The 25,311-nt window shown below is 43.9% G+C and overlaps 1 protein-coding gene across 3 annotated transcripts in view; it reads left to right on the top strand.

Annotated features, from left to right (window-relative positions):
- GNAO1 (G protein subunit alpha o1) overlaps positions 1–25,311 on the top strand; it is a 298,793-nt gene that overhangs the window by 252,737 nt on the left and 20,745 nt on the right. Inside the window, exon 8 of one of the 3 annotated variants that reach the window (XM_037877922.2) lies at positions 2,797–17,095. The exons of the other annotated variants lie outside the window; for them this stretch is intronic. Coding sequence (XP_037733850.1) covers positions 2,797–2,984 — 188 coding nt within the window. The 3' untranslated portion in view covers positions 2,985–17,095. Of the gene's footprint in view, positions 1–2,796; positions 17,096–25,311 lie in introns of those variants that run through there. 3 annotated transcript variants of the gene reach the window in all.

The raw sequence follows: 25,311 nt of genomic DNA, 5'->3' as shown, positions 1-25,311 counted from the left end.
GGATGGGGTTGTGAGATACAGGAAAGAATCCAGCCAGTAGATAAAGCTAGTTACCTCACTAACTAAACATTTCAGCCAACAAAGGATTTTCTGTACTCAAAGTCCATCGGGGCAATTTTGAATGAACTTCTAAGGTGCAGATGAATGTTTAGGCATATTGTAGAATTAATTATGTTGCCACAGAAATGCCCCACTCTTAAGGAATTCTTAGAACTATTTCTAATGGTGTGGAGATGCCGATAGTAGGTAAAATAGAACAGAATGGAACTTAGTTTTATAGAGAGTCTTTCATGCTAAAGGAATCTCAATACAGGGACAAATTAGATACCAGTGGCTAGATCATCTGTGGCTGCTGAGGCCTCTGCCAAATAAAAAGGAGGAAAACAAATGTGGCTGTAAGCCCTCTTGTAGCATCCCAATTCTGGGCCTGGCTGGGAACCATGCCGGTCCCTCTCATAACTAAGAAGACCCTCAAGATTGTTCTAAATTGCACCAGTCGCCCACAGCCCCAAGGCACTATTCTGGCAGCTGGGAACTGTCAGAAGGTCAGGGAACCTCAACCGCACTCCTTTTCCCCATCCGCAGCCCCTGTGCCAGCAGCCAGGAGAGGGGTGGCATAGGAGTCAGGACATTGGTTCTACGTGACCGTGTAAACATCTCGCCAGAAGGCGGGCTCCTCGCTCAGGCCCCCATTCAGCAATGCACTTAAATATGTGCTTCACTTTAAGCACGTGCTTTGGGATTTAAGCACACGCTTAAAGTTAAGCTCAGGTTTCAGTGCTTTGCTGAATTGGAACTTTAGGGCCAAAGTGAAGATGTTGATGGGAGAAGCTTATTCATGTCCTCAAACGTTCATCTCGCAAATGCCACAGAACGCAAACCACCCAAGAAACACCTGCACGTTGGCCTTGTTGCATGGTGAAAAAGCAATGTTCAAACAAAAGGGGTCTCTGCTGCTACACAGAATTCATTGATGAGCATATAAATCAAACAAGGGGGTTTTAAGATCAAGAGTTGGTTACACAAAATGCTTTTATTACAATGAAGATCCAAATGTGCATTAGTCCTGCTGACTGGCACAGAACTATTAGAAGAATGCATCCACAAAGGGGCCGTTGTATTCTAAGGTACTGTCAGTTTCTTTCTCCTTAATTTACCCATGCTTTCAACGAATCCACAATCCTTGGCAAAGCCGTGTCAGGGTGACATGGGCACATTTCATCAAGAGTCACAATACTTTATCCCCTATTGCCCTCAGTGGGAGTCCAGTGGCTACATCCTTGTGCGTCCTACTGACAAGTTTTCCGTTTATAAAAAAATGCTCATATGTATATTGGCACAAACAAAACCAAACCAAACCTAGGGGTCAGTCCTGTAAGCCTTACTGAGGCCCCAATTCACCAGTCTGTCTCTGCCCAGCATTACACATAAGCACACGCTCAACTTTAAGTACGTGCTTAAGTTCCATTGAATTCATTAACTTGTTTAAGTGCTTTATTGAATCAGAGCTTTAGCCCCTGCTCAGGCAAAACTCAGCCATGTGCAGGCCCTTCTCTGTCAACATGTAATAATATTTCACATTTATAGAGCACCTTCAGTCCAGAAGGAACCCTGAATGCTTCACTGACTCGAAACAGTGGAATTATTCCTCTCCACCCCTGCCCAACAATGAAACGCAGTCACTTCTGGGAGTTAGTGAAATTGCTGTTTGACAATACACCAGTTCAGGACAAGAAATTAAGACTATTGTATCCAAGTGGAAATGTACATCCAAAGAATGTAATTATCTAACATAGAATCTGGCCAGCAAAAGAATGAAAAAATAAAATCCGTATAAGCAAATAATAGGCTTTTGGCGTAGACATTTGGCTAGGGAAGAGGTGTAAACCCTTGTGATTTATTTGACACAATCTAAGCTATATTTCCGCAAGCAGATGCCACTGTAGTGATGAAGGACAATTTCTGGAACGGATTGAAAAATGGAAAATTTGGGGGTGAAAATTCATCCATTTTTTCCATTGAGATTTTAAACGTGAATGACATTTTTTCACAGAAATTTTGAATTCTTTTGACCAGCTATAGAGAAGGTCAGAAAAGATGGGCTGAATTTTTCATGAATATTTTTGCAAACAGTTCATCCTGGCTTTGAAATTGGAAACATTGATTAAAAATGTTGTAAAACAAACCAAAATTTGGAAAACATTGGCCAGCTCGAATAACGGACACTTTTCTGGACAGCCTTCAGAGTAACAGCCGTGTTAGTCTGTATTCGCAAAAAGAAAAGGAGTACTTGTGGCACCTTAGAGACTAACCAATTTATTTGAGCATAAGCTTTCGTAAGCTACAGCTCACTTCATTGGACAGTCGCTGCTCTTTGGCAAGATTATACAGAATTCCTTCTGCTTCCCTCTTTAAAATGACTTCAGTGCTCATTGCCCTCTACCTCTATACCGCCCACTATCCTGTCATTTTACCTTCATGCATGATCATACAGGGTACCAGTAATCCAGAAAGAAAATATCATTGGGATCACACAGTGGAATGGTTTCACCGGCAGGAAAGCATCTGCTCCTGTGCTAATTTTACATCAGTGTAACTCTGTTATCTTCACTCTTGCAAGTGAGAGTAGGGGCAGACCCATAGATTATTTCTTAGGGTACCCAGTAAGAACTGGCCATGTTAGGACAATGATATAATGCTACTAAATTCCCATTGCCTTCAGTTGAAGCAGATTCGGGCCCTAGGTTTGGGACTGTTTTAATGTGTGCTTTACTTTCTTCTTGGCTTCTCTCGTAGGCTCTAACTCTTTCACTGAGGCCGTGTCCTACATCCAGTCTCAGTACGAGAGCAAGAACAAGTCCCCCAACAAGGAGATCTACACGCACATCACCTGCGCCACTGACACCAACAACATCCAGTTTGTCTTCGATGCTGTTACGGATGTCATCATTGCCAACAACCTGCGTGGATGCGGACTCTACTAAACCCCGCTCGCTGCTCTCCCCACGCTCTCCAGGAAACGCTCTCCCATTCAGGTTGAAGGGTTGCTCCCTTTTTTTTTTTTTTTTTTTTCCCTCCAAAAGATGAAGATGAAGAAGAAATTACATAATCCCCCCTCCTGGCTCCCAAGAACCATTGCAGAAAATTCTGCTTTCCCCTAGGTGTCTCTCCCCCCCACCCCCTTTTTTTTTTAATCCCCCCTGTGTCTCTTTCCACCATTCAGTTTTAGGATTGGCAGCCCCTGTTCAGGATACTGTAGTGCAGACTACTAGAGCCACTAAAAATGTATTTCAACTACCAAAAAAGGCTCATTTTAAAAAACAAAAATCAATTTTTCAACGCCTTAAAAATATTTAGCATCAAAGTAGCAGTTTCTTCGTAAATTTGAGGGATATTTTTAATTCTCGTTATTTTTCTTTCATTCTTTTTGGAAACTCCAGATGCACAGTACTGACTTTGGAGGCACAGTCGGGCTCCAGTTTCTATCCCAAAGTTGGAAAGGTCAGGTTAGGTGGAGTTCTGAAATTTTGCTGGGGCGGGGAGGGGCAAACGTTTGAACGACTAAAACAGACCGACTGAGGTTTGCTAGTGTCTTTTACTAAGAAAGACGCAGTAACAGAAGCTACTAAGCATTGTGTAAAGGCATTCGTTACCAATAACAGTTTTACCTCACGCTTTCAAAATTAATGTTGAATATATTTCTCTAGCATGGTTTCAATAACCCATTTGTTACTCTAAGTTCATCCTTGTTCTCTTTGCTTTACTACAGAGCTACTGTACTGTAAGTGGGCAGTTTCTGGACATTCATGGGAACACTCATGGAATGAGACATTAGTGGCAAGAACTGTTCTGCACGAAGTTTTGAGTAGTACATTTCCTAGTGTAGCTAAAGGAATACGGATGTGGATGGACTCGTTCCTCAGAAGGGAGAGTGAGTGGGCATGGGTGTTGGACTGGAAGGCATGAAGGGACACTTTAAAGGTCCCTCAGAGGTGACCAAGGCACAAGAGACATTGGGATCAATTTCCTCCTGCGTCCGAGCTCTGTTAAATGCAGGGTTCTCTAAGAGCTAGTTAAGACTGCTGGGTGCAGTGTCAGCCTGGCCCCAACTTATGCCATTGGCCTAAGGGCCCTGAGGGGTTTTAGGCAGAAGATTAGCATGGAGAAGTTGTGCCCCCCCCCATGCCCTCTCCCCTCTCCTATGCATGTCCAGGAGAAGGTGACTGGCAAAGGACCCAGCAGTGCCAGGTTCGCATCAGCAAGAAGTTTCCCTTCTCAAAGGGACATTTCCAAATGAAATCTGTCCACTTTGCCCTATGTGAGCAGTACAAAGTGGACAGAGCAGATCAGAGACTGTGGCCCACAACCAGAAGTAAGCTTCCCATCTCAGGCCCCATAGGGGGATGCCATAATTCAGTCTCTTTGGGACACCAGGTTTTCTAAGGCTACGCATGAGTATGTATGTGTGTGTGGGGGGGGGGAGTGGAAATCAGCCTGCTTTGTACGTCGAGTGTGTGTATGTGTGCGCACACAAATCACACTAAGCCCCTAGCGGCGTCTTTAGGTGCCTAAATGCCTTTAAAATTAGGGTTCTAAATACTTAGCTTCTTCAGCAATACCAGAAGCATGCAGTTCACTTGTGCTGTTGCTTACCAGTGGCCCCATGAAAAGCAATGCTAGACTTTTGTGGAACAGCTTTCAATTTTCCTGAACGATGGGCCTTGAATTAGAAAAATAATTTGCTTGGGGTGTACCTATCAGTTCCTCACAAATATCTCGGTGGTTTGAGCATTGGCCTGCCAAACCCAGGGTTGTGAGTCCAATGCTTGAGGGGGCTGTTTAGGGATCTGGGGCAAAAATTGGGGCTTGGCCCTGCTTTGAGCAGGGGGTTGGACTAGAGGACCTCCTGAGGTCCCTTCCAACCCTGAGATTCTATGAATATAATAGCATTCTCAATTGCTTTTCCCAGTTGACTAGTGGACTCCTCACTGATTGGTTCTTTCCGTTTAAGTGGTGAGGGGTCAAATATTTACACCCCGTGGAGTGGGACAGCAAAGACTGATGTGATACTAGACTGCTGGTAGCTGTCAGGACTGAAATTGGCAATGGGCCAGAGGTGGTAATTTTGGATGCAGGGGTGTTCAGATCCAAGGACTGAGTTTGGTCTATGGTAGAGATAATGGCCAGCCACAAAGTTTGGGTCTGGATCCCAAACCGTCCCATAGATTGGTAGTGTTCAGCTCTGGGACTCTGTGTGGGGCTCATGTCACACATGCAGCCATTTTGCAAGATCCCTTTTCAGTGTAATGTTTTAACTACGTAGATGATGCTATGGGTTGTTGATACGCTAATGTAATTTTCTTAGGAAAATCGGGGTAGGGAGCTGATGCGATCAGCATGATGGAGCAGGAAGGGAACGTGAGAACAGGAGAGGCAGGGGGCAAGGATGTGGAGAAGAGGGGCTTGCAGAAGTGGAGGGGGAGGGAAGGGCACTGGTGATGATCAGGAGAACAAAGACCGGGGCCACTGAGGGGAAAGCAGATGGGGGTGGTGGTACACCAACAGCTTGTTGGCGTTGCCAGGATGCTGGAGTGCGGGGGGCTCTGCTGCTGTTGTACGGCTGATGGCCGTGGCTTGAGGAGGAGTGGGAGTTCAGGCATGCTCCCACTGCTGGGGGTGAGGCCTCTGGGGGAAAGGTTTCAAGCTCTGCCCCAGAAGGCCTTGTGGAGGCCCTAATGGTGGCTCTGGGAAGAGGGCACCTGCTGGTGAACAGTGCAGGTGAACCCAGATTTTACAAAGGTCTCGGGGGGCACCCCAAAACCCTGGCTGACAGGAGAGAGCAGGGAGGACCATGCTGACCCTTAACTCTTTACTATATTTTGCATGTGTACCCATAGGCCTGCCTATGATCCTCATCTATGTGACCTCTCCCGGGAAGTCTCTGGGCTGGGTTACAGTCTCGCGAGATTACATTGGGCTTCATACAAAGATAGCTGATGATTGGCTGAACAGGACACTATCAAAATATTCTTCACGGTTTTTTAAAATGTATTTTTTCCTGTCCATTTATACTAACTGCAAAGTGCCAGACTAGTTCCTTAGATAGCAAGAACCAGATCAAACCTGTACTGTTTCACAAGCGCTAAACGCTGGGTTCTCTACCGGACCCAAACATGCCCAACCTTCGGAGACAGTCATAACAGAGTAGGGTTATAGCTATATGCTACAATGTTTAGCACCATATAAATGCCACAGCAGGGAGACACATATGAATGCAAAGAGCCTTGGGAGGTCTAGCATTCTTTCTGGGGGTCCTGGCACGAATGCTGTACACTTATCTCGTGTGGGCTGAGATTTCCCTGGGGCACTCTGAAGTATCTCAAACCCCGATAAGATCTGGATTTTCATACAGCTTGTGTCCCCAGGCCCAGAAAAGATAATGCCAGACCTGACTGACCTGCACAACATAGTAAGTAGGGTCCTGTTTGGGTTCAGGATGTGGGAGTCAGTGAAAGAAACAAGTATGGCGGGAGGGGAGCAGGGAGCTGGCATTGGGAACAGAAACGTAAGGTCGGGAGAAGGGAGACCGCTCTGGTTGAGTTGGCAGGAAGGCAGGGATGAGGAGAAGAGTGACACTGGGAAGGCTGGAGAAGATTCACAGTCTGGGAAGATTTAGATCTTCCAGGTGAACAAAAAAGTGCGCATGGGATATCTGTGTGACTAAAACTGCACCAATAGTTTATCCTGATAGTGTCCTCCAGCTGCAAGAAATTACCAGGGCAGCAGTTACCCTATACAGTTATATCAGAGCTTATGCTAATATATAGCTGTATAAGTGATAATCAAATAGTGCTACATTATTAAATAATATCTATCATTTTATAGTCACGCATCACTGCCTGCAGGACAGGTATCTGCAGTAGCAGCAGGAGTGGTTCCACTGTACTGTAGTGTTGTCCCTGGCTCATCACTGCCGAAGAGGAATAGCCTTCTTTCTCCTGCACTGTAATATCCACGTTCAGCCTGAAACTCAAAAGAGCTCCCCCAGGGACAGCATTCATCAAGAGTCAGCCAGCGGGTTTAGTATTCCTGTGCCAACCTTTGAGCCTCAGTTGGCGGAATCATGGAGTAGATTCTTGTGTAAGTCTTGGCAGGATCAAGGCCTAATGTATCTCTGTGAAATCAGTGGAACTTAAGCGAGTGGGTGTAGGTTCAGGGCCATAGTCAGGTAGTGGGCAATGTGAAAAACAGGTCAACTACAGGGAAGCTTCATAGAGTTTAAAGCCAGAAGGGACCAAGTTAAAACCACCAAAACAAATGGGCCATGCTGGCTTCTTGTTTGCACACCACTGATTTCAATGAGATTGTACAAGGGAAAATTTAAAGTTGGCAGCATCTACAGATAAAATGAAAGATAACTAATGAGCTCAATTCCTTGCCTTCCTGTTCAAAATGACATACAATGGGAATCTGGAGGCCCCTCTTTCACTGGAAGGCTTTTGGGAGCCAGGAAGCAGGGATTTTCCTACACCTCCCCCCAAGCTCCTCCATCCCCTCTCAGGGGTCAACTAGTTACATACAGTGTTGCCAATTTAGTCATTTTCCAACACGCACCCCCACCCATAAATTTGAACACCCCCTCTAATTTCAATTTTTGAGGAAAGTACTGCCAGGAAATAAGCCTGCATGGTCCCAAAAGACCACCTCAGCTCTCTGGTTTTTAGAGGTGATTTGGCAGATGAGGATGACAGGGATACCCCTAGTAAAATGTTGCCCTTGGGCAAATTAATTTGTACTGGTTTCTAAAATCTGGGCCAAAAATTTGAATATGACACACTCAGTACATTGCGCTACACGCTGGTGCTGATGACTAATGTGAAGGGGATGGATATAATTTAAAGAACAGAGCTATGAAATAACATCCATTTATCTAAAAATGTATAGATAGATACTGGGGCATACACATACGCCTATATATAAAACTATTTAGCATAAAGTGAAATGCCAAACATACATAGCATAGAACACCAAAGACTTTATCTCATTACAGCTGATAGAAAAAGCTTTGGCCTTTATTGAAGTTTAACAGAAGCAGCTGCTCAGTAGCACATAAAATTTGGGGCCTTCCCCCCCACCCCCATTGCTGGGAGTAGAGTATTATCCTGTTTAGTAAGTACAGTAATTGAATCGGTGTTCTTATTCAAGATGGCTCTGAGGCATCGGGCCTGATTCTCCACTGCCCTGTACCTTGTGCGGGGTGGGTGCCAGTTGTGGCCAATCTGATTGATAGCATTTTGCACCCACTTTATGCTGCTGTAAATGACATTGCGACATGCAGGGCAACTGAGTGTCAGGCCATGGAGTTCTTATCTGGAATTAGATCCAGATCCAAACCTCTTCAAAGATTCAGGGGTTTTCAAATACAGTGTTCTGGGTCAGAATCATCTCTCCTGTAGGTTTTTTGCAGGATAGCAAATGGGCTGTGTGTTATGTAATCAGCATGGATTGATCTCCGGGGGCTGAATTCTATGGTCCTGACTCAGAATTCATTCAGGCAAAGTTTCCAATGAACTTCATGGGAGATTTTGCTTGAGAAAGCTGTCAAAGACTGCCGGATTTTGCCCTGGTTAATACAGGAGTCTGTAATGAACACTATATTCAAAAGGATTTTAAAAAGAGATTTAAAACCAGAGCAAATTGGGGGAGAAAAAAAAATACACCACTCAACAGCCTACCTCAAGAAACAATTGACCCAATGTGGTCCCATTTCAGTCTCTCCCATATTTGTCCCTATGCATTTCTGCTTTGCGCACACATGGATGAATGCATACACAAAATGAAAATTTGCATACTTGTATGTCTGGAAACCTAATTAGTCATGTGCAGGTGTATCAAATCTCATTTTGCACTCACCAATCAGATCATTTGTACCCAAAGGAGGCTTCACCATTAAGCATGCACAAATGCACTGTGAAAATTAGGCCCAAGCTGGGTACTTCCCACAGCTTTGCATAACAAAGATGGATCTGATGGAGGGAGAACTATTATTTTTCCCTGTTCTTTGAGTTTTTGGTCTTGGAATTTATCCTTGGCAGTGTTTCAAAAATAATAGGGTGAAATCCTGGCTTCCGTGAAATCAATGGCAAACTCCCATTGACTTGAATGGGACCAACATTTAATTCACAATGCCTTAAAGCAGTGATTCTCAAACTTTTGTACTGGTGACCCCTTTCACATAGCAAGCCTCTTAGTGCGACCCCCCCTTATAAATTAAAAACACATTTTTATATATTTAACACCATTATAAATGCTGGAGGAAAGGTAGGATTTGGGGTGGAGGCTTACAGCTTGTGACCCCCCCACCCATGTAATAACCTCATAACCCCCTGGGAGTCCCAACCCCCAGTTTAAGAACCCCTGCCTTAAAGGGAGTCAGTCTCCTTTGGGCATCTGATCCCCTTCAGAAGACCAGCCAGGAAGCATCTTTCATGGTTTCTATGTTGACTGGATATAGGATCCTTTTTAGCCATGCATGTTTTCTTAGACTTTTCTTCCCTTTTTCCAGAATTGCTGATACTATATGGGGTTTCCAGAGTAAAATAGATCAGGGTGAAGTAAATAGTTGGATTTAAATTAACCTGGACTAAACTATTATAAACACAATAGTTTCCTAAGTGCCATAATAATGCATTTAAACACAAACATGGTAGAGTCCAGTAGGTTGAGCTCAGGAATGGGAGCTATGCATTTGGTTCCCACAGCTTCCTCTGTGTCTCTGGGCTAATCACTTAACCTGCCTGCCTCAGCCTCTCAAATTGAAATTGCCTATAATCCTTATCTGCCTCACAGAAGAGTGGTGAGGATTCACTAATAAATGTTTGCATAGCACTTGAAGTGAAAAACTCTGTGCAAGGACTAAATATTATTATGATTTCTACTTGATGATCTTCTATAGACTTTGCCTCCAAAATCTGTCTCAAGGCCTTACTCATCACTAGACTCGGTCGTTCCTCCCAATTCTTTTCCGGGGGGGGGGGGGGGGGGGGTTTGCCTTGAGCAGCCAACCTGTTGCCCAATGCTTATTCTTTCTTAAGCAACAGTTGTAAGTGCAGGAACTGTGTATAACTAAAATAGTGAGATATAGTCGTCCCCCCCCCACTAAAGCCCTCGTTGCACAATAAGACAGGCATCCTTCCGCCTTCAAATCCCTTACAGTCCCCAGAGTTATTTTTATTTATAAACAAAAAACACACGCACACCGTGTAGCATGTACTTTGCATTGGTACTTGAAATCACAACAAAAATTATGTTGGGGTGGGGGGGAGAGGGATGGCATGATGTCTAATAACTAGTGAAAAATCAGCTTAATTTATACCACCCTGCTCTTGGATGCTAGTATGGAGAATGGCCACAGATGCTTTTTTATTCTACTAGTGTATCTTGAGAGCTCTATATGTTTGGAATGATTCCAGTCCCCAGCACCATATCGCTAACCCCTATGAAGACGTCACACTGCAGGAGTTGGAATGGGCTGTCAGCATCAGCAAAAACTGAGGCCCTTGACTTGCCATGCCTTCGGTAACAGGGTTCAATTCCTCAGTCAGCCTAGATCCATTGAAATCAAGAGAGCTACGCTGATTTATGCCCATGTTCTGTATACAGCTGTTGTGCAGTTAATGGTCATGACTTTGAAGCATGTAGTTATTACATAGTCCTGCCTTGAGTTCAGGGGACTGGACTAGATGACCTATTGAGATCCCTTCCAGTCCTACACTTCCATCATTCTATGATATGTTTTCTCCATGAAAATGCAACCATCTATGTACTTGGATTAAAGCCATTGTGGTTTCATTATATACAAAAACACTAGGTTAGAGCGAGGATTTGAATGGCGGCACACGAATACTTACTCAGTGCCTACTTGTGGCAACCTTATTGACAATGCGTAGTAACTTATTACGCACACAATCCCATTGATTTCAGTGGGACTACTCACATAGTAAGGTGCTACTCACCATGGGTAAAGATGGCACAGTTGGGGCCTCAGAGTAGTAATAAAACAGTACTGGAAATTTATCTACTAGATTATTAATAAACATTTTGACAGGCAGAAGTCACACCTCCACTTTTACTTACAGCCTGAGGAGCCTAGTCTAGAATCAAAGAAAAGTAAAAGATTTGTTGAGTAATCTAATCCTGCCACCTCAGGATTATACCCTACAATTTCTGCTCTAGAGCTTTGTCCAATCAGCTGGTCAGTCTTCCACAGCCTCCCTTGGAGAAACTGGTCCACCATCAAACTGGTCTCCCTGTTTGAATATTGGGCAAACTTCTAAATCTTCTTTTGCCTCATTTTATCCCATTCCTCTTTGGACCAGCTCATGCCCATCACTATATTTAGAGCTAGCAGAGAAGGAGAGAGATGCAGACACAAAAGGAGCGGATAGAAACACAGCTGTCTCTGTGCTCACTTTATTGTTCTTGCAGCAAAACTGAATCTAACACGAAAGTGAGGCTTTGCACTGAGCAGTGCTCAAACATTTAAAGAGACAGGACATCCCAACAGTAGGCTGCCTTCTTTTGCAATCCCATTTGTTTGTCTGGGACTCACCTCACAGGCTACCCAGAATCCCCAACAGCATTTGCACACACAGAGCCAAAGCAAGCCTTATTGTGCCTCTGACTTCAGTGGAGCTGTGTCCACTTACACGACAGCTGAACTGTGTCCAAGTCATGCCCCGTAGCTGTTCCATGACAGTGGAGAGTGGTCAGTATAGGGATGGGATGGAGGTTTCTGCTGTATTGTCAGTCATTACAGTTTTGTTTTACAGGACACAAATACCCATGTAATAACTCCATAATTATGTACTGGCCACGTGCTGCGTAATTATAAGCTAAGTTCTAAGGGAGTAATTATTTGGTAATGTCTTCAAAATTACTATTATGGGATTTAACCTGAAAAATTACATTCTGTATTACAAAGCCTAAGTAGAACAACTTCTTGGCTAATATACACATTTTACTTCATTAAACCTGTTATTACATAGTAGTTACACTTTCCTGCAAAGTTACAAGGAAGTGACATGTCAGCCCTCTCTTCCTGTTGCCATTGGAGTCTGTGGCAAAACTCCTTTTACTTCCTCTAATTTTGCACTAGTTTAACTATTGATGTTTGAAATTATTTCAAACAGACATCATCACCACATGTTCTCCACAGAGGATGACTGCACCAGTCAGAGGGACCATGAATAATGGCGTTGCACCAGGCATTGTGTAGTGAAGTTCCTAGATCTGGTGCAACCCTGCGAATCCAAGAACCTCTGGGGCGGCCCCATGGGTGGTGCCAGGTAGGGTCAGGGCATGCACCCCTTTGTGCATTGATAGGCAGTTTGAGCGCATGCTGTGTCAGGTGTTTTTGTCTATCCTGACAACATGGCCAGAGAGCATGCAGTGCCGCTTTTGAATATACTGAGCAATAGAAGGAAAGCCAGATCTCTGCAAGATTAGGGCATTTAACACAAAGTCACACCACTTTATGCTCAGGATTTGGTACTGATGGTGCATACGGAATGCCACTAGCTGCTTCAAGTCTGCCTATGAGACTCCTGACAGAGTTATTGCTGATTTAGATCAGTGTAAATGGGAGGAGAATCAGTTTGCCCTGACTTCAATGGGAGCAAGAGCAGGTCTTAGTGAGTACATGAGTAACTACCAATCAGTCGCAGAGGATTAATTTAGCCATATAGTTAGTTATTAATGATGGGAGTCTACATGGTATTTTCTCTTAAACTATACATGGCTTTTTTAAAATTTATAACTAAATAATCCACAGCCAATTCTAATAGTTGAATAGTTGCTGTGTATGAAGGTTGCACCCTGTGAAAGAATGTATTCTTGTAACTGGTTCTCAGTCGGTTGGTACAATCATCAGCCAAACTGGATATTTTGCTTTGAATGAGACATGTAGAGTGTTCATTTTCAAAAGCATTGTGTGTTGGCCTATTTCTGTTGGCTAAGTGACACCATTCTAAGTGACTTCAATGGGAGCAGAAAGAGTCCAGCACTGAGTGCATTTGAAAATCCTGCCCATTCATCTTCTTTCATCTTTCAGATTTGTCCTTCACTCTATGGCTTGCAATGACATGGAATGAATCCAGGTTGTCCCTCTGGAGAAGGATCTGAGAGGGCAGCAGTTCACTAGATATTCCATGGTTTGAATGGCTTCTCCATGGAAGCTGCCTTTCATTTTCCAATTGCGTAGTAGGTAACTGCAGCATCTGTATGAGGTTCTGATGGGGGGTACGCTATGATCCAGGTCTTATGTGGGGTGGTGAAGGCAGGAAGCTGGTCGTAGGATCCGTAATCAGGTCTTGATTCTTGACCCCACAGGTTTCCCACTGCTTCTGCCACTTGTCTTTTGATGACAAATCCCATCCACAAATCTTGTTGAAGTATAAACTGTCCCGCATCTCAGCATCTAGGTGAATCACAGAACGGATTCTCTCTCACACGTGTGTACACACACACACACACACTCTTACGTCATAAGGTGACCATGTCAACCTCCACCTTTAAACAAAGGCTTGCCAACATTACTGAACCCAGTGATGTAGTCACTTCAAGTGCAGTGCTCTCACCAGGTCTGCCCCTGGGAAGACTGCAGGATGCAACCTCAGAAGTCGCAAAATTTGAGTACTTGCCAGAAATCATGAGAATTCCACAGACCGTAACAATGGGCCTTCGTTGAACAAACCACACATGCAGCAGTATCCTGTGATATCTGCCAAAGAAACAGATGTACACTAAGGGACTGATCCTGCCCCCATTGAAGTCAATGAGAGTTTTGCCATTGACTTCAAAGGAAGCGGGATTGGTTATTAATGAGGTTGATTGGATAAAAATAGTACAATACATGGGACCGCAATTTCGTCTGTGCCAGGCAGGTGAATCTTTAAGAGGGTGACCAAGAATTCAAGACATGTTTGCGGGGGGAATAAATATAACATGCTTGATACTGAGAGGTCTGGAGCTCATGGAATAGTGGTTGCTCAGCACCTCTCAGGATCAGGCCCTTAGACTAGTTCCTCCCAGTTTGGTCACACACTCAAGCCCATATTACTTGTGCACCATCTCCACAGCAACCACATCACACATACGTGGCAGAGTTCCTGAGAGGCCCACCATCGCTGAAGAAGGGAAATACAAATAGGTCCAGTTTAAACTAAAGAGCTGGCCATGTTTATGCCCCCCATTTCGTTTTCCATCAGGAACTATCAGAGGGGAATACAGTCTTATTGTAAGTTATGGTTTCTGAGCTGCTGCCATTATAGGGTATCATGGATGTTGGCAGATGCAGGCCCGTGACCCGCATAGATTTTACACTGGGAATGTGATTCTGAAACTAGACAATTCTGTGTTCAAGCCAGCAACCCAAGAACTCACTAGAGGGACCTTTCACTTGCACTGAAAAGTATGGTGAACTTGTGCAAACTGCAGCAAATTCAGGCAAAGCTATTCATTGCCGCTTCCTGGACAGTGATTTTTGTCGTCACAACCCAAACAGGTTCTTCACAAACATAGCCAGCTCCGCATTACTGAACTAGAAGAAAAACTGAGGTATTTTCACTAGGACCAGTTCTAGATTAAAGGGGCTGTCTGGTGCCCAATGCTAGAGCTACCATAACTTGGATTTCAAATTACTAGTGGCATTGTGCAAATCTCAGATGCAGTGGATGACATGGCAAGGGATCTATCCCAGATGAGCAAGTAGCATATGATTCATAACAGTGAAATGTGACACAGCTCTAGACTGGATCTGTCGCAGCAGAAGTTAAATGTGTTCATCTCCCTGCAGCAGTACCTCAGGACAGGGACACAGTGAAGGACTCTGTTAATACATTGGATGATATTTGTTTGCACCTGCCTTCACAGTGCCCTAGAATAGCCAGCCAGCTTTTCCCCCGCCTGGTCCAGTCATTCTGTCCTTGTGGGCATTCAAGATCGATTTCCCCTTTGTACCTTGCTGTAGCTCACACTTTGCATGGACACCAGCAGTAGCAGAGGCAGCAGCTGTTCAGATATACCAGCCACTACAGGGCAGATCAGCCTGCTCCTTTCTTTGTACTAAGCACTAATGGAAGTTGCCTCCTTCCACAGCTTAAATACTGACTGAGATACACATTTGGCCTTTGGGTTGTTGGGACAAGCCACAGAAAACAAAACCTCCACACCCTGTTCTGTCATACAGGAGACCCACAGAGAAAACATACTGACATGGGAGAACCAGGAGTCTGAATCTGACCAGAGCCCAGATAGTCACTGATAGGATCCAGTCTGAAAGCAATAGTCGCTAGAGACCAGTGAGCTGCTGGCACTGCCAGTGGTCTTGAGAGTGGCAGAAGTACATGCTTGCTTAGGAGGGTCTATGATCCTCCCCCTTGGTTTGGTTTTATTTTTACTCAGAGAGGTCCACTGTTCCACTAAATCAGGAATACATAGTTCACAGCGGAAGTCAGTCTTTTTGTTATGCTCTGCCTTATAGTGGCCTCATTACAATTAGATCCCTGTTGATCTAGGATATATGGTATTTAACTGCTTCTCCGCCAGTGCACTCCTCCAGACCCCAGGGTGTTCTGCGAGGGCATTCTGTTGCGCCCACTATGATCTCACGTCTCTGGTATGGGAGGCGTATATCTGGCTTGTGAGGCTGCAGTGGAAAATTTAATGCCTTGTCTTTTCCTGTGGATCATTTCTACCTCCCACCAACTACAATGGAATGAGGTGTAGCAATACCACGAGTACTGTGAATTTCTCCCCACTGAACTGGCCACCTTGCTGCCTTTGCCATCATAGCCTGCTCTTTCTTCTCTAGGGTCTGGATGCAGTCCCAGATATACCCAATGCGCTGGCCACGCCTCTCAGCGTAAGGTCGCAGACCAAGCCAGTCAGAGGCCCAGGCAAAGAAGCATTATGAAATATCAGCCTAGCTCCATTGAAGTGGCTTGTGGAAATCGATCAATAAATAGATCAGATTTTCCTGACCAAAAAATTACTTGTAAGTGTGGGGTTACCTAGCACTTGTTTGATCACAGGTATCATATTATCCCCAAAACGGAGTGTCTGAGGTACTTCAGAACAACTAGGAACAGGGTTTCAGAAGGGAATAATAAAGGTTTTACGGCCTTAGCTGTGGCATCCTGACTGGTAGTACCATAACTGGAAGACAGGTGGTCCGGTGGATAGGGAGTTGGGAGACCTGGGTTCAATTCCTGACTCTGGATGTAAGGTGGCACAACAAGCCAACTGTGTTACTTCCAGTTACATTAGCAATGAAGTGATCCTCTGAACAGAAGGATCCACAAGAACGGCATGGCACTGTAGCATACCTCCAAAGACAAATGGCCACTATTGGACCTGAGTAGGTTATAGAGACACAGCTGCACTTCTGCAACTCCAACACTGGGATGTAGCCTCTAATAGGGAGACCTCCATTTTGCATGCCCAAGACCCGTCTTTGCACATGTCCAGCAGACACGCTAGGGGTGCAGATTTGGAGGCTGAATGGCACTCCTTGTCAAAAGGTGGCCTTGTGTGTTTCTCTCCGATTTCCCCCAGAGCCCTCAGTCATGCTGAGATAAATAGCTGAAGGCAGGTCAGAGAGCTACTGACACATTCCAGCAGCAACAGAAGGATATCACAGTACCTGTCCTGAAGCACTCCTGCCTCTCAGCTGTGACTGCTGTTGTTTTGGTGATCAAAGTGGGAAAGAAACTTCTCAGCCAGCACCCTGTATTCTGGGATGGAAGGGTTTGAGAAGAATCTGGAGTTTGAGCTGACAGGACAGTTGATTGTTTCCATTGAGCTGGGTTCCCCTGCAGTGTGAGTTCTGCAGTAAGAAGGGGTTGGACTTTTACCCTTTGCCTTGTATGTTAACCCTCCAAAGACAGGAGCCTCAAAAGCCATCAGATATCCTTGAGACATTGGAGGAGACATTCAGAGGGAGGATGGGCTACTCCAACTTAGGGGACGAGTCAGAGGGCTGTCGGGGGAGGGCATGTCACGCTCTTCCCTGTCAGGAGAGATGTCAGAAACAGGCGCGGGAATAGGCAGTGCAACTCCCTGGCCCTAAGGAGAGAGCTAGAGGAATCACTGACTTCCTTGCTTCATGTGACTACCAGAGAGGAGGTGTAAGGGATGGCCTGTCATGGGGGCTTAGCTGTGTAGGTCCCACAGCCAAACTAGGCAGCATGATATTGTGAGGGGACATGGCAATGGGGAAGGGTGAATGCATTTCAAAGCCCACTCCACCTCATGGAAAGGGGAGGAGGAAATGGTGGTCAGGGAAGGTGAAGGTGAAGGTTTGCTGCCATATATTTTTTCCCCCTTGAAGTGCTTCTAGAAAGTAGGTTTATGGCCAACACGCAATTGACATGTGATGTTAACAAGTGACACTGTGCCAATAGCCCCTCCTGCCCCAGGGGGTGACAATGAGACTTTCACTGCTGCCTCGGTAACCAGCATTTCCAGTGCCACGCTCACTCGCCAGCACTGACTGGCTGGACAGCACCCTGGTCTTGCAGTCCATTTTACGCTTTAGCCGGGGACAACTGTGGTCCCCCACAGCACACCTATGGCAATAACGTAGGGCTGAGAGGACTCCCAACTACCGGAGGCAAGGACAACGGCGAACCTGCATTTCATAGGGCAGGCCTGATTTGTCACAGGTCTCTCCTACAACGGTTGTGCCCGGCACTTAGGGCAACAGGAGAGTCACCCATTTATTCCCACAATGCAGCACTGTCATGGGCAGATGATGTAAATGGGGCAGACAACTTGGGGTTTGGAGACACCACAAAACAAACCTCGCAAATGGCCCACACCAAACCCGAATGTAGATCTGTTTAAGCCACCCCTTACATGCTAATTTGGGAAACAAATCGGGATGTTTAAGACAGGCTCTTTACTACATTGAAAAAAAAGTTTGTTCTTTACCGAATGTATTCCTCATTTGTTACCACCTGCGCCTCCCTCTGTAATCTAGGCCCTTGCTCATAACGCTCCCCTGACTGAGGTAAAGTCATAGAATCTCAGGGTTGGAAGGGACCTCAGGAGGTCATCTAGTCCAACCCCCTGCTCAAAGCAGGACCAATCCCCAATTTTTGCCCCAGATCCCTAAATGGCCCCCTCAAGGATTGAACTCACAACCCTGGGTTTAGCAGGCCAATGCTCAAACCACTGAGCTATCCCTCTTCCCCTCATCCATTTTCCTTCTCCTTTCTCTTCCTCCCCCACCCCCCGTCCATTTTCCCCTCCAACTAAATAGAGAAATAGCAGCTTTTAGAATCATACACATCACCACCGTTTGTTTCTATTCACCGGAAACTGTGGCCCATAACTGTCCTCCAACTTCCCCACCATCTCCCCTCCCCACAGCAGCACCCGGGGCCTTTTCATTTTTTAAGGTACGCAGACGTCTGCTAAGATTTTTCTTTTTGTCGATTCCTTGCTGAATCTTTTCTCGTGCATGTTCAATGGCCCAACTTGTATTAACTGTAATTTTGTACGGGGAGTGACTGTCCATCTGGTTAATAGATCGTTAGTGTTTGTAATAATTTATTGGCTGTCAGTAATGTATTTATTAGTTACAAAATGTTAATAAAGTGCCAGCTCTTTTCTAGTGTGAGAGGGTTTTATTGTGTCTCCCTTTGAGGCCCTAGAAATCTCTGAATTAACAATACACACACACACGGAGCTGCTGCCATGACACTGATGGAACCGTCACTCAGCTGCTACAGATGTTTGCCAGAGCTCCAGGCTCTTGGAAATAAGGAGCTTTAAGAGGATGCTGACAAAAGGTATTTTTAAAATATGTACATCAGATCTTTTTGTCTTTTGAACTTACCCTTGTTTTCAATTACTCTGTGGAAGCTTGAAATTGAAGGCTGTTTCCTTACAAAAAATATTTTAACACTGTGTGGTTATGTCAGTAAGATCATAAACGCCTGGGTGGTTGGTTGTTGTCAGAATTTGGGGGTATCTGTGTATATTACTTACATGGTGAGCCAGTATCATCTGTTGTCTTGCACAATGACCTGAAAGTCTGAAATAAGCATGTACATTAAATGCAAAAAACCCACCCTTACATTAATGCAGCATTAACATGGATAATTTGAACACACACACACACACACACACCCTTAAGAAATGCAAAAGTTAAGCCCCTCATGGCAGTATTAACTCTTCATCTACATGATTCAGTACCCAGGCCTGCGGGGTGAGCTAGGACAAGTCACTTTGGTGATCTGTAAAATGGGGATAATGATCCTGACCTTCTTTGTTAAGCTACTGATGAAAAGCATTACCAGAGCTAAGTATTATGAGGACTATTACACACATGTGAACTGGTTTAATTTAAGAATTGATTTTAAACTGGTTTATGTAAGATGGACACTTATTTCAATTCAAACTAAGCTTATTTCGGGTTAGCTTAAGTTGATTAGAAACAGACTGGAGCTAAAGCAAAGTAGGCCTCTCAAACCAAAGTAAGAGAGAGTGTCCATGAAGGGATTTGCTTCAGTTTAGCTAAACCAGTTTAATTAAACCAGTGCAAGTTTATGTGTAGACACAGCCTCAGCCAAAATGTATACATGCACCATGGTTTGCAGTCCTTGTGTATTCTGGTCATGGTATACTTGTACACATGGAGGGCAATGTGGCTGAGTTAAAGTTTAACTTCCTGAGCTTTGTTCTAATGTCTGATCTTTTGGAAAATGCCTTTAGCAGATCCAAGTGGAGATTTCAACACAGGTGCTGTTTTCTTGGTGGAATAATACCGCTGGGTTTTCCATGTCATGATTGGCTCTAACTGCTCAGGACAAGGGGTTGCACATTCATCCCATAAAACAAACAGAACATTATTATAAGCCATTATCATACAGAAAGCAGCATATTTGTTCGCTGATGCTCTGTAGATCATAGTTTGATGGACATGGTGCATAGCCTTTGTTTTCCTAGGTCTATAATCTGGTTATGTGGTCTTCTATTTCCAATGTGGTTTTCTGGTTATCTTACACCTTTGGTCAAAGCTTGTCATTTTGCAGTGGTCCCTAGCACTACTCAATATCCAGTGTACTCATATGCATGAAAATCCATTTAAATATAATGGCGTCATTCTTGGCTGGGAAGAAATACAGTTTTCCAAATAAATAGTATGTGTCTACGCTGGTATTATAAAAGTTGTTGGCAGTCATTAACTTTTAATCAATTCATCTCAGCCACTTCATTTTCCTTAAATAATTAATTCATGAACTTAATACAAGTGGGGAGTTTCCCATTCCTCTTAATTCTGTCCTAAGTATGATCCACACTTCTATGGTGGATATTTGTCTTTGCAGCCACAGATGTGAAACATTTATTGACGTGGTCTCGAGGATGCTGAACACGTATCTATCGAACTGTGTTTAACTTCAGTAAATCAGGATATTTCCTATCATTACAACAGAGTAGGTAGAGTATTTCTCTCCTTTGAAAACACTTATCAGTTTTGTGAATTTAGATCAAAGGTCTTTTACAATTTGGATGACTCCCAGAAGACACAAAGAAGGATTTCCACCAGTTGCAGTGTAGAAAAATTGAACCTTAACCTTATTGCCGCTAACCATATCCAATCATATCATTTTAAACAGATAACCATGGAATGATAGAAATGTAGGGCTGGAAGGGACCTCAAGAGATCTAGTCCCACCCCCAGACTGAGGTAAACCTAGACCTTCCCTGACAGGTGTTTGGCTAAAAACCTCCAGTGGTGAGGGGATTTCATGGTGTCTGTAGGTAATCTATTCAAGAGCTCAACTATCCCTATGGTCAAAAAGTTTTCCTAATTTCTAACCTAAATCTCCCTTGCTGCAAACTAAGCCAATTATTTCTTGTCCTACCCTCAGTGAGCATGGAGAACAACTTAATGTTTTATAAAGAGGATGGTGATCAACTATCAGTTTGTAAGCACCAAAAGATAAAAGGGTTATAAGGAACAGCCAGTATGGATTTATTAAGAACAAATCATTCCAGGCCAACCTAGTTACCTTCTCCGACAGGGTTTCTGGCCTAGTGGATAGGGTGGAAGCAGTAGACATGTCTTGATTTCAGTAAGGCTTTTGCACAGTCCTACATGACAGTCTCATAAACCAGTTGGGGAAATGGGACCTAGATGAAATTTCTATGAGGCGTGTGCACAAATAGTAGAAAGACCATACTAAAAGAGAAGTTATCAATGGTTTGCTGTCAAACTGGGAAGGCTTATGTAGTGGGGACCTGCAGGTGTCTGTTCTGGGTCTGGTAGTAGTCAATATTTTCATTAATGACTTGGATAATGGAGCTGAAAACATGCCTATAAAATTTGTGCATGACCCCAAGCTGGGCAGGATTGCAAGCACTTTGGAGGTCTGGATTAAAATTTAAAACCACCTTGACAAATTGGAGAATTGGTCTGAAATCAACGAGATTCACTAGAGATAAGTGCAAAGCGCAACAGTTAGGAAGGAAAAAACAAAAATGCACCACTACAAAGTGGGGAATAACTGGCTTCGTTGTAGTATGGCTGAAAAGGATCTGGGGGTTACAATGGATCACAAACTGAATATGAGTCAATGTGGCGCAGTTGCAAAAAAGGCTAACAACATTCTGGGGTGTATTAACAGGAGTGATGTGTATAAGACCTGGGAGGTAACTGTCCTGCTCTACTCAGCGCTGGTGAGACCTCAGCTGGAGTACCATGTCCAGTTTTGGACACCACACTTTCGGAAAGATGTGAACAAATTGGAGAGAGTCCAGAGGAGAGCAACAAAAACGATCAAAAGTTTAGAAAACCTGACCTGTGAGGAAACTTTCAAGGCCTCCCAAGGAAAAGGAAACATTTTTGTTTCTGTTGTGCTTTTTTTTAAAAAAATTGTGTCCTATAATAGCAATAAAAAGTTCCAGGCATTGGCACAAATGGCTCTGAAGTCATCATACACTATTGTCATTTCAGTTTCACTTGGGGGCTTAAGTCCCCACAAATGCTGTTTATTGCCTCATCTATTCTTCCTCCATGAGTGAGATCCCTTAAATAAAACTGGGACTCCAAAAAGGGACCAGGAAAAATCATATGGCACATCTGTTATGGAAGCCTGAAGAAACCAATCAAAATGAGATGAGTGGTGGCAGTTTGAGTAGGCTTCCATAAAGAAGCACCACATGCTTTTAGTATTTTTTTGCTGGATATGGATTTTCTGGAGCATGGACAAATTACTGCTCTGCATTTACAGCTGGTCTTTGTTAGAGAACTACAGAGTAAACCCAGGGTTAGTAAGATAAAATCAGACATCTGCTCAATACTGCATGTGACATTCACATTCAAACCACCCCTAGAAGAATTATTAATTACTAAAACATTCATTGTAAACTCCTAAATGTGTAACTGGGTCATCTTTTTATTAAGAAATACATACACAGCCTGGTTATTCTCAGCTGTCTACATATGCTACAGAGCCAGAACAGACCAAACATAAGTTAGAGCAGCCCCAGGGCTGCTCTAATTTCAACAGGGGCCAACCAGGCCCCTAAACAATCCCAGAGGCAAGGTGAAAAGCTGGCTTATAGTAACTGAGAATCACTAATGGATAACAAAGGATCAGCATTATTAACAGCAGCAACTTCTTGCCCTGCATATACATACATATTATGGCACTAACTGGCTGTTTGCCCAACAGTGGGCAAATAGATAGAAGCAGTGTGTCCTAGTGGATACTGTACTGGGACTTGGAAGAGTTGGGTTCTATTCCCAGCCATTGGCCTGCTGGGTGACCTTGGGAAACTGAGGCATTTGCTCCATGTGTAAAATGGGGTAACAATACTGACCTCCTTTGTAAAGTACATTGAGACCTACTGGTGAAATATGAAAGCTCTGTTTTAATATTAATTAGTAGGAAGATATTTACTAGAGATTTATTTTTATCTGAGAGAGGGGTTTTTTTTAAATGGGATTCCTGCTATTACCTTACTTTGATTTGTGTCAGTATATTGCCTCCTGACACTACCCTGGCTACTGCCAGAGGCAGAATACTAAACTTGAGCTGATCTTGCATAGACGTTACAGTAAATACAAAATGTGCGCGCTCTGGCTGTCAGTCACTGCTCATCAACTTAGCAAAGCTCCTACGAGTTCCACTATAGCCTGTATTTCCTAGGGCGGAAATAACATTTTTTTCAAAATCTGTTGTGATCAGTACTAGCAGCATTTGCTCTTTCTCCATTGAAATCAACATAGCTGCCCCAACGTGCACTTTTACCGAGCGACTATTTCTTTGTCTATTTCACAGGAAACACATGTGGCCATATTTAAGAAGCTCCATGGAAGTCAAATGGAGTGGTGATGTTTTACTAGGTGATCAAGGCAACAGAAGTCCCAGCAGGCCATGGATCAATACCAGAAATGACCCCACCAGTTGTTCCCCAAATGTGCATAATCGGTTTCTGTAACTGTGCATGTAAATTGGCCATTTAAGCATGCAATTACTGAATTATATCAGCAATTACAGTATGCAACACGCAAATGTAGTGCCCAACTGCACTCAAATTTTTGCACATGAACTTTTGAAAAGCTGTCCCTTAATTATATCTATTTCAGTGGTCTTTATGTACCTAATGAAAATGGACGACAACAAAATTAACAGCCTCACAAAAGCAGGGCAAAAGGCTTTAGAGCTTGTAGAACAAAGTAGTTGTATAAAAGTGCTGAGAATTTCGATGCTGAAACTACCATTTCTACAAGATCCCGCCTGAAACTAACTCACACAAATCATAGGAGGGTGCCATACTCCGGCTGGAGTAAGATACAGATTGATGGCAGGGCTCCTGAAGGAAACCTACCGCCATGGGAAGGAGCTAGGGGGAAGCAAGGAAAAATACAAATCCACAGTCTTCCTTGAGGGTCCTAAATTCTCTGGGGTTTCCCTGCAGATCTTGAGAGACCAAAGGTTTGGAGGGCCAGATCTCCCCACCCTTCCCACAGGGGGACAAACTGCTCATCCTTTGATGGGATGATTCAGAGGAACTCCAGGAGTTAAAATTCTTGGAGCTTCCTGGGCCTAACACAGGTTTTTCCCTTCCCCAGTGACACTACAGCCCAAGGAGTACTATATGCGTCATTCTCTGGTTGCACTATAATTACCATTGTTTTTGATGTGCCCCTGTACAAACATCAGGTAACACGCTACTCAGAATGTTCCTGCAGGGATTGAGAGTGAGAAGAAAAAGCATTAAGGATAGAAAGGCAGCATGGGCCAAATCAGTGATCCCTGATGTAATTGTATTAGACAATGGACTTACAACAGGGATGAATTTGGCTCAATATATTCATTTTCATAATGCTAAATGAGGCTGAATGTGGAACTCTTTTCACCTATTACTCATACTTCCAGTGCTCATAGCATAATTACGTCTACTTTCAAAGGAAATTGCAGGGGAGGAGCAGGGGGTTAGGTCACATTGTCAAGCATTTTAGGCCTAACATTAATGTTTTCTAATTTATTATTATATGATTATCATCAACAACATGTACTAGAAGTAGAAATGTTGAAATGAGGTTTTAAAAATACATCAGTGAAACTCAGCTTTTTGGATTTAAACTTTACCCTGAAATGTTGGAAGCACTAAACACAATAGCCTTTGAGCTAGTGCAGGCAAATAGAAAGTGAAATGGACTAGAAACGGAGTGAAACAAACCGATCTGGTCTCAGGGTTCAAGTTCAATGAAGTGCAGGGTAGAAACAAACATGACCAATAGGGTGTGAGCAGACATAAGGAAAAGTCAACTCCACTTTTTTTAATTCTTTGTGGTTTAATTATCCAAGGGGTTCTTAGTGAGGCCAGTAAAGGATATGTATTAATCTATGTGGTTTAATTAGGCCTCTCACAAGACAGAGCCTGTTAGTGTGATGCTATTAAGTCTCCAGAGTGTGGACTCTAAATTGGTTAATCAGGCCATCTTGAGAGTCTCAAGCCAGCCAGTCTCAGTGTCACAGGCAGGACCAGAGCCCAGTTATTAAAGCCTCCAGGGCTATTATGAGCTGCAGGCTGCAGCCATAGCGAGCCAGAACCTTAGTACAGGGTAAGTCCACTTTGTGCCATGGCAGCCGTACAAGGAGATTTAAAACTGCCCTGTAGGGCAGCTCCCAGTCCCCCTGACTTAAAGACTAAGGCCATTATGTAGTATATTCCCTGCCCTCACAAGGCCTCTTCCTGTTCCTTATGCTAAAGGGGTCGGGGAAACAACTG

The sequence above is a fragment of the Chelonia mydas genome, chromosome 12, assembly GCF_015237465.2.
Source record: "Chelonia mydas isolate rCheMyd1 chromosome 12, rCheMyd1.pri.v2, whole genome shotgun sequence".
NCBI lineage: Eukaryota > Metazoa > Chordata > Testudines > Cheloniidae > Chelonia > Chelonia mydas.
This window is presented reverse-complemented; position numbering and strand designations above follow the sequence as displayed.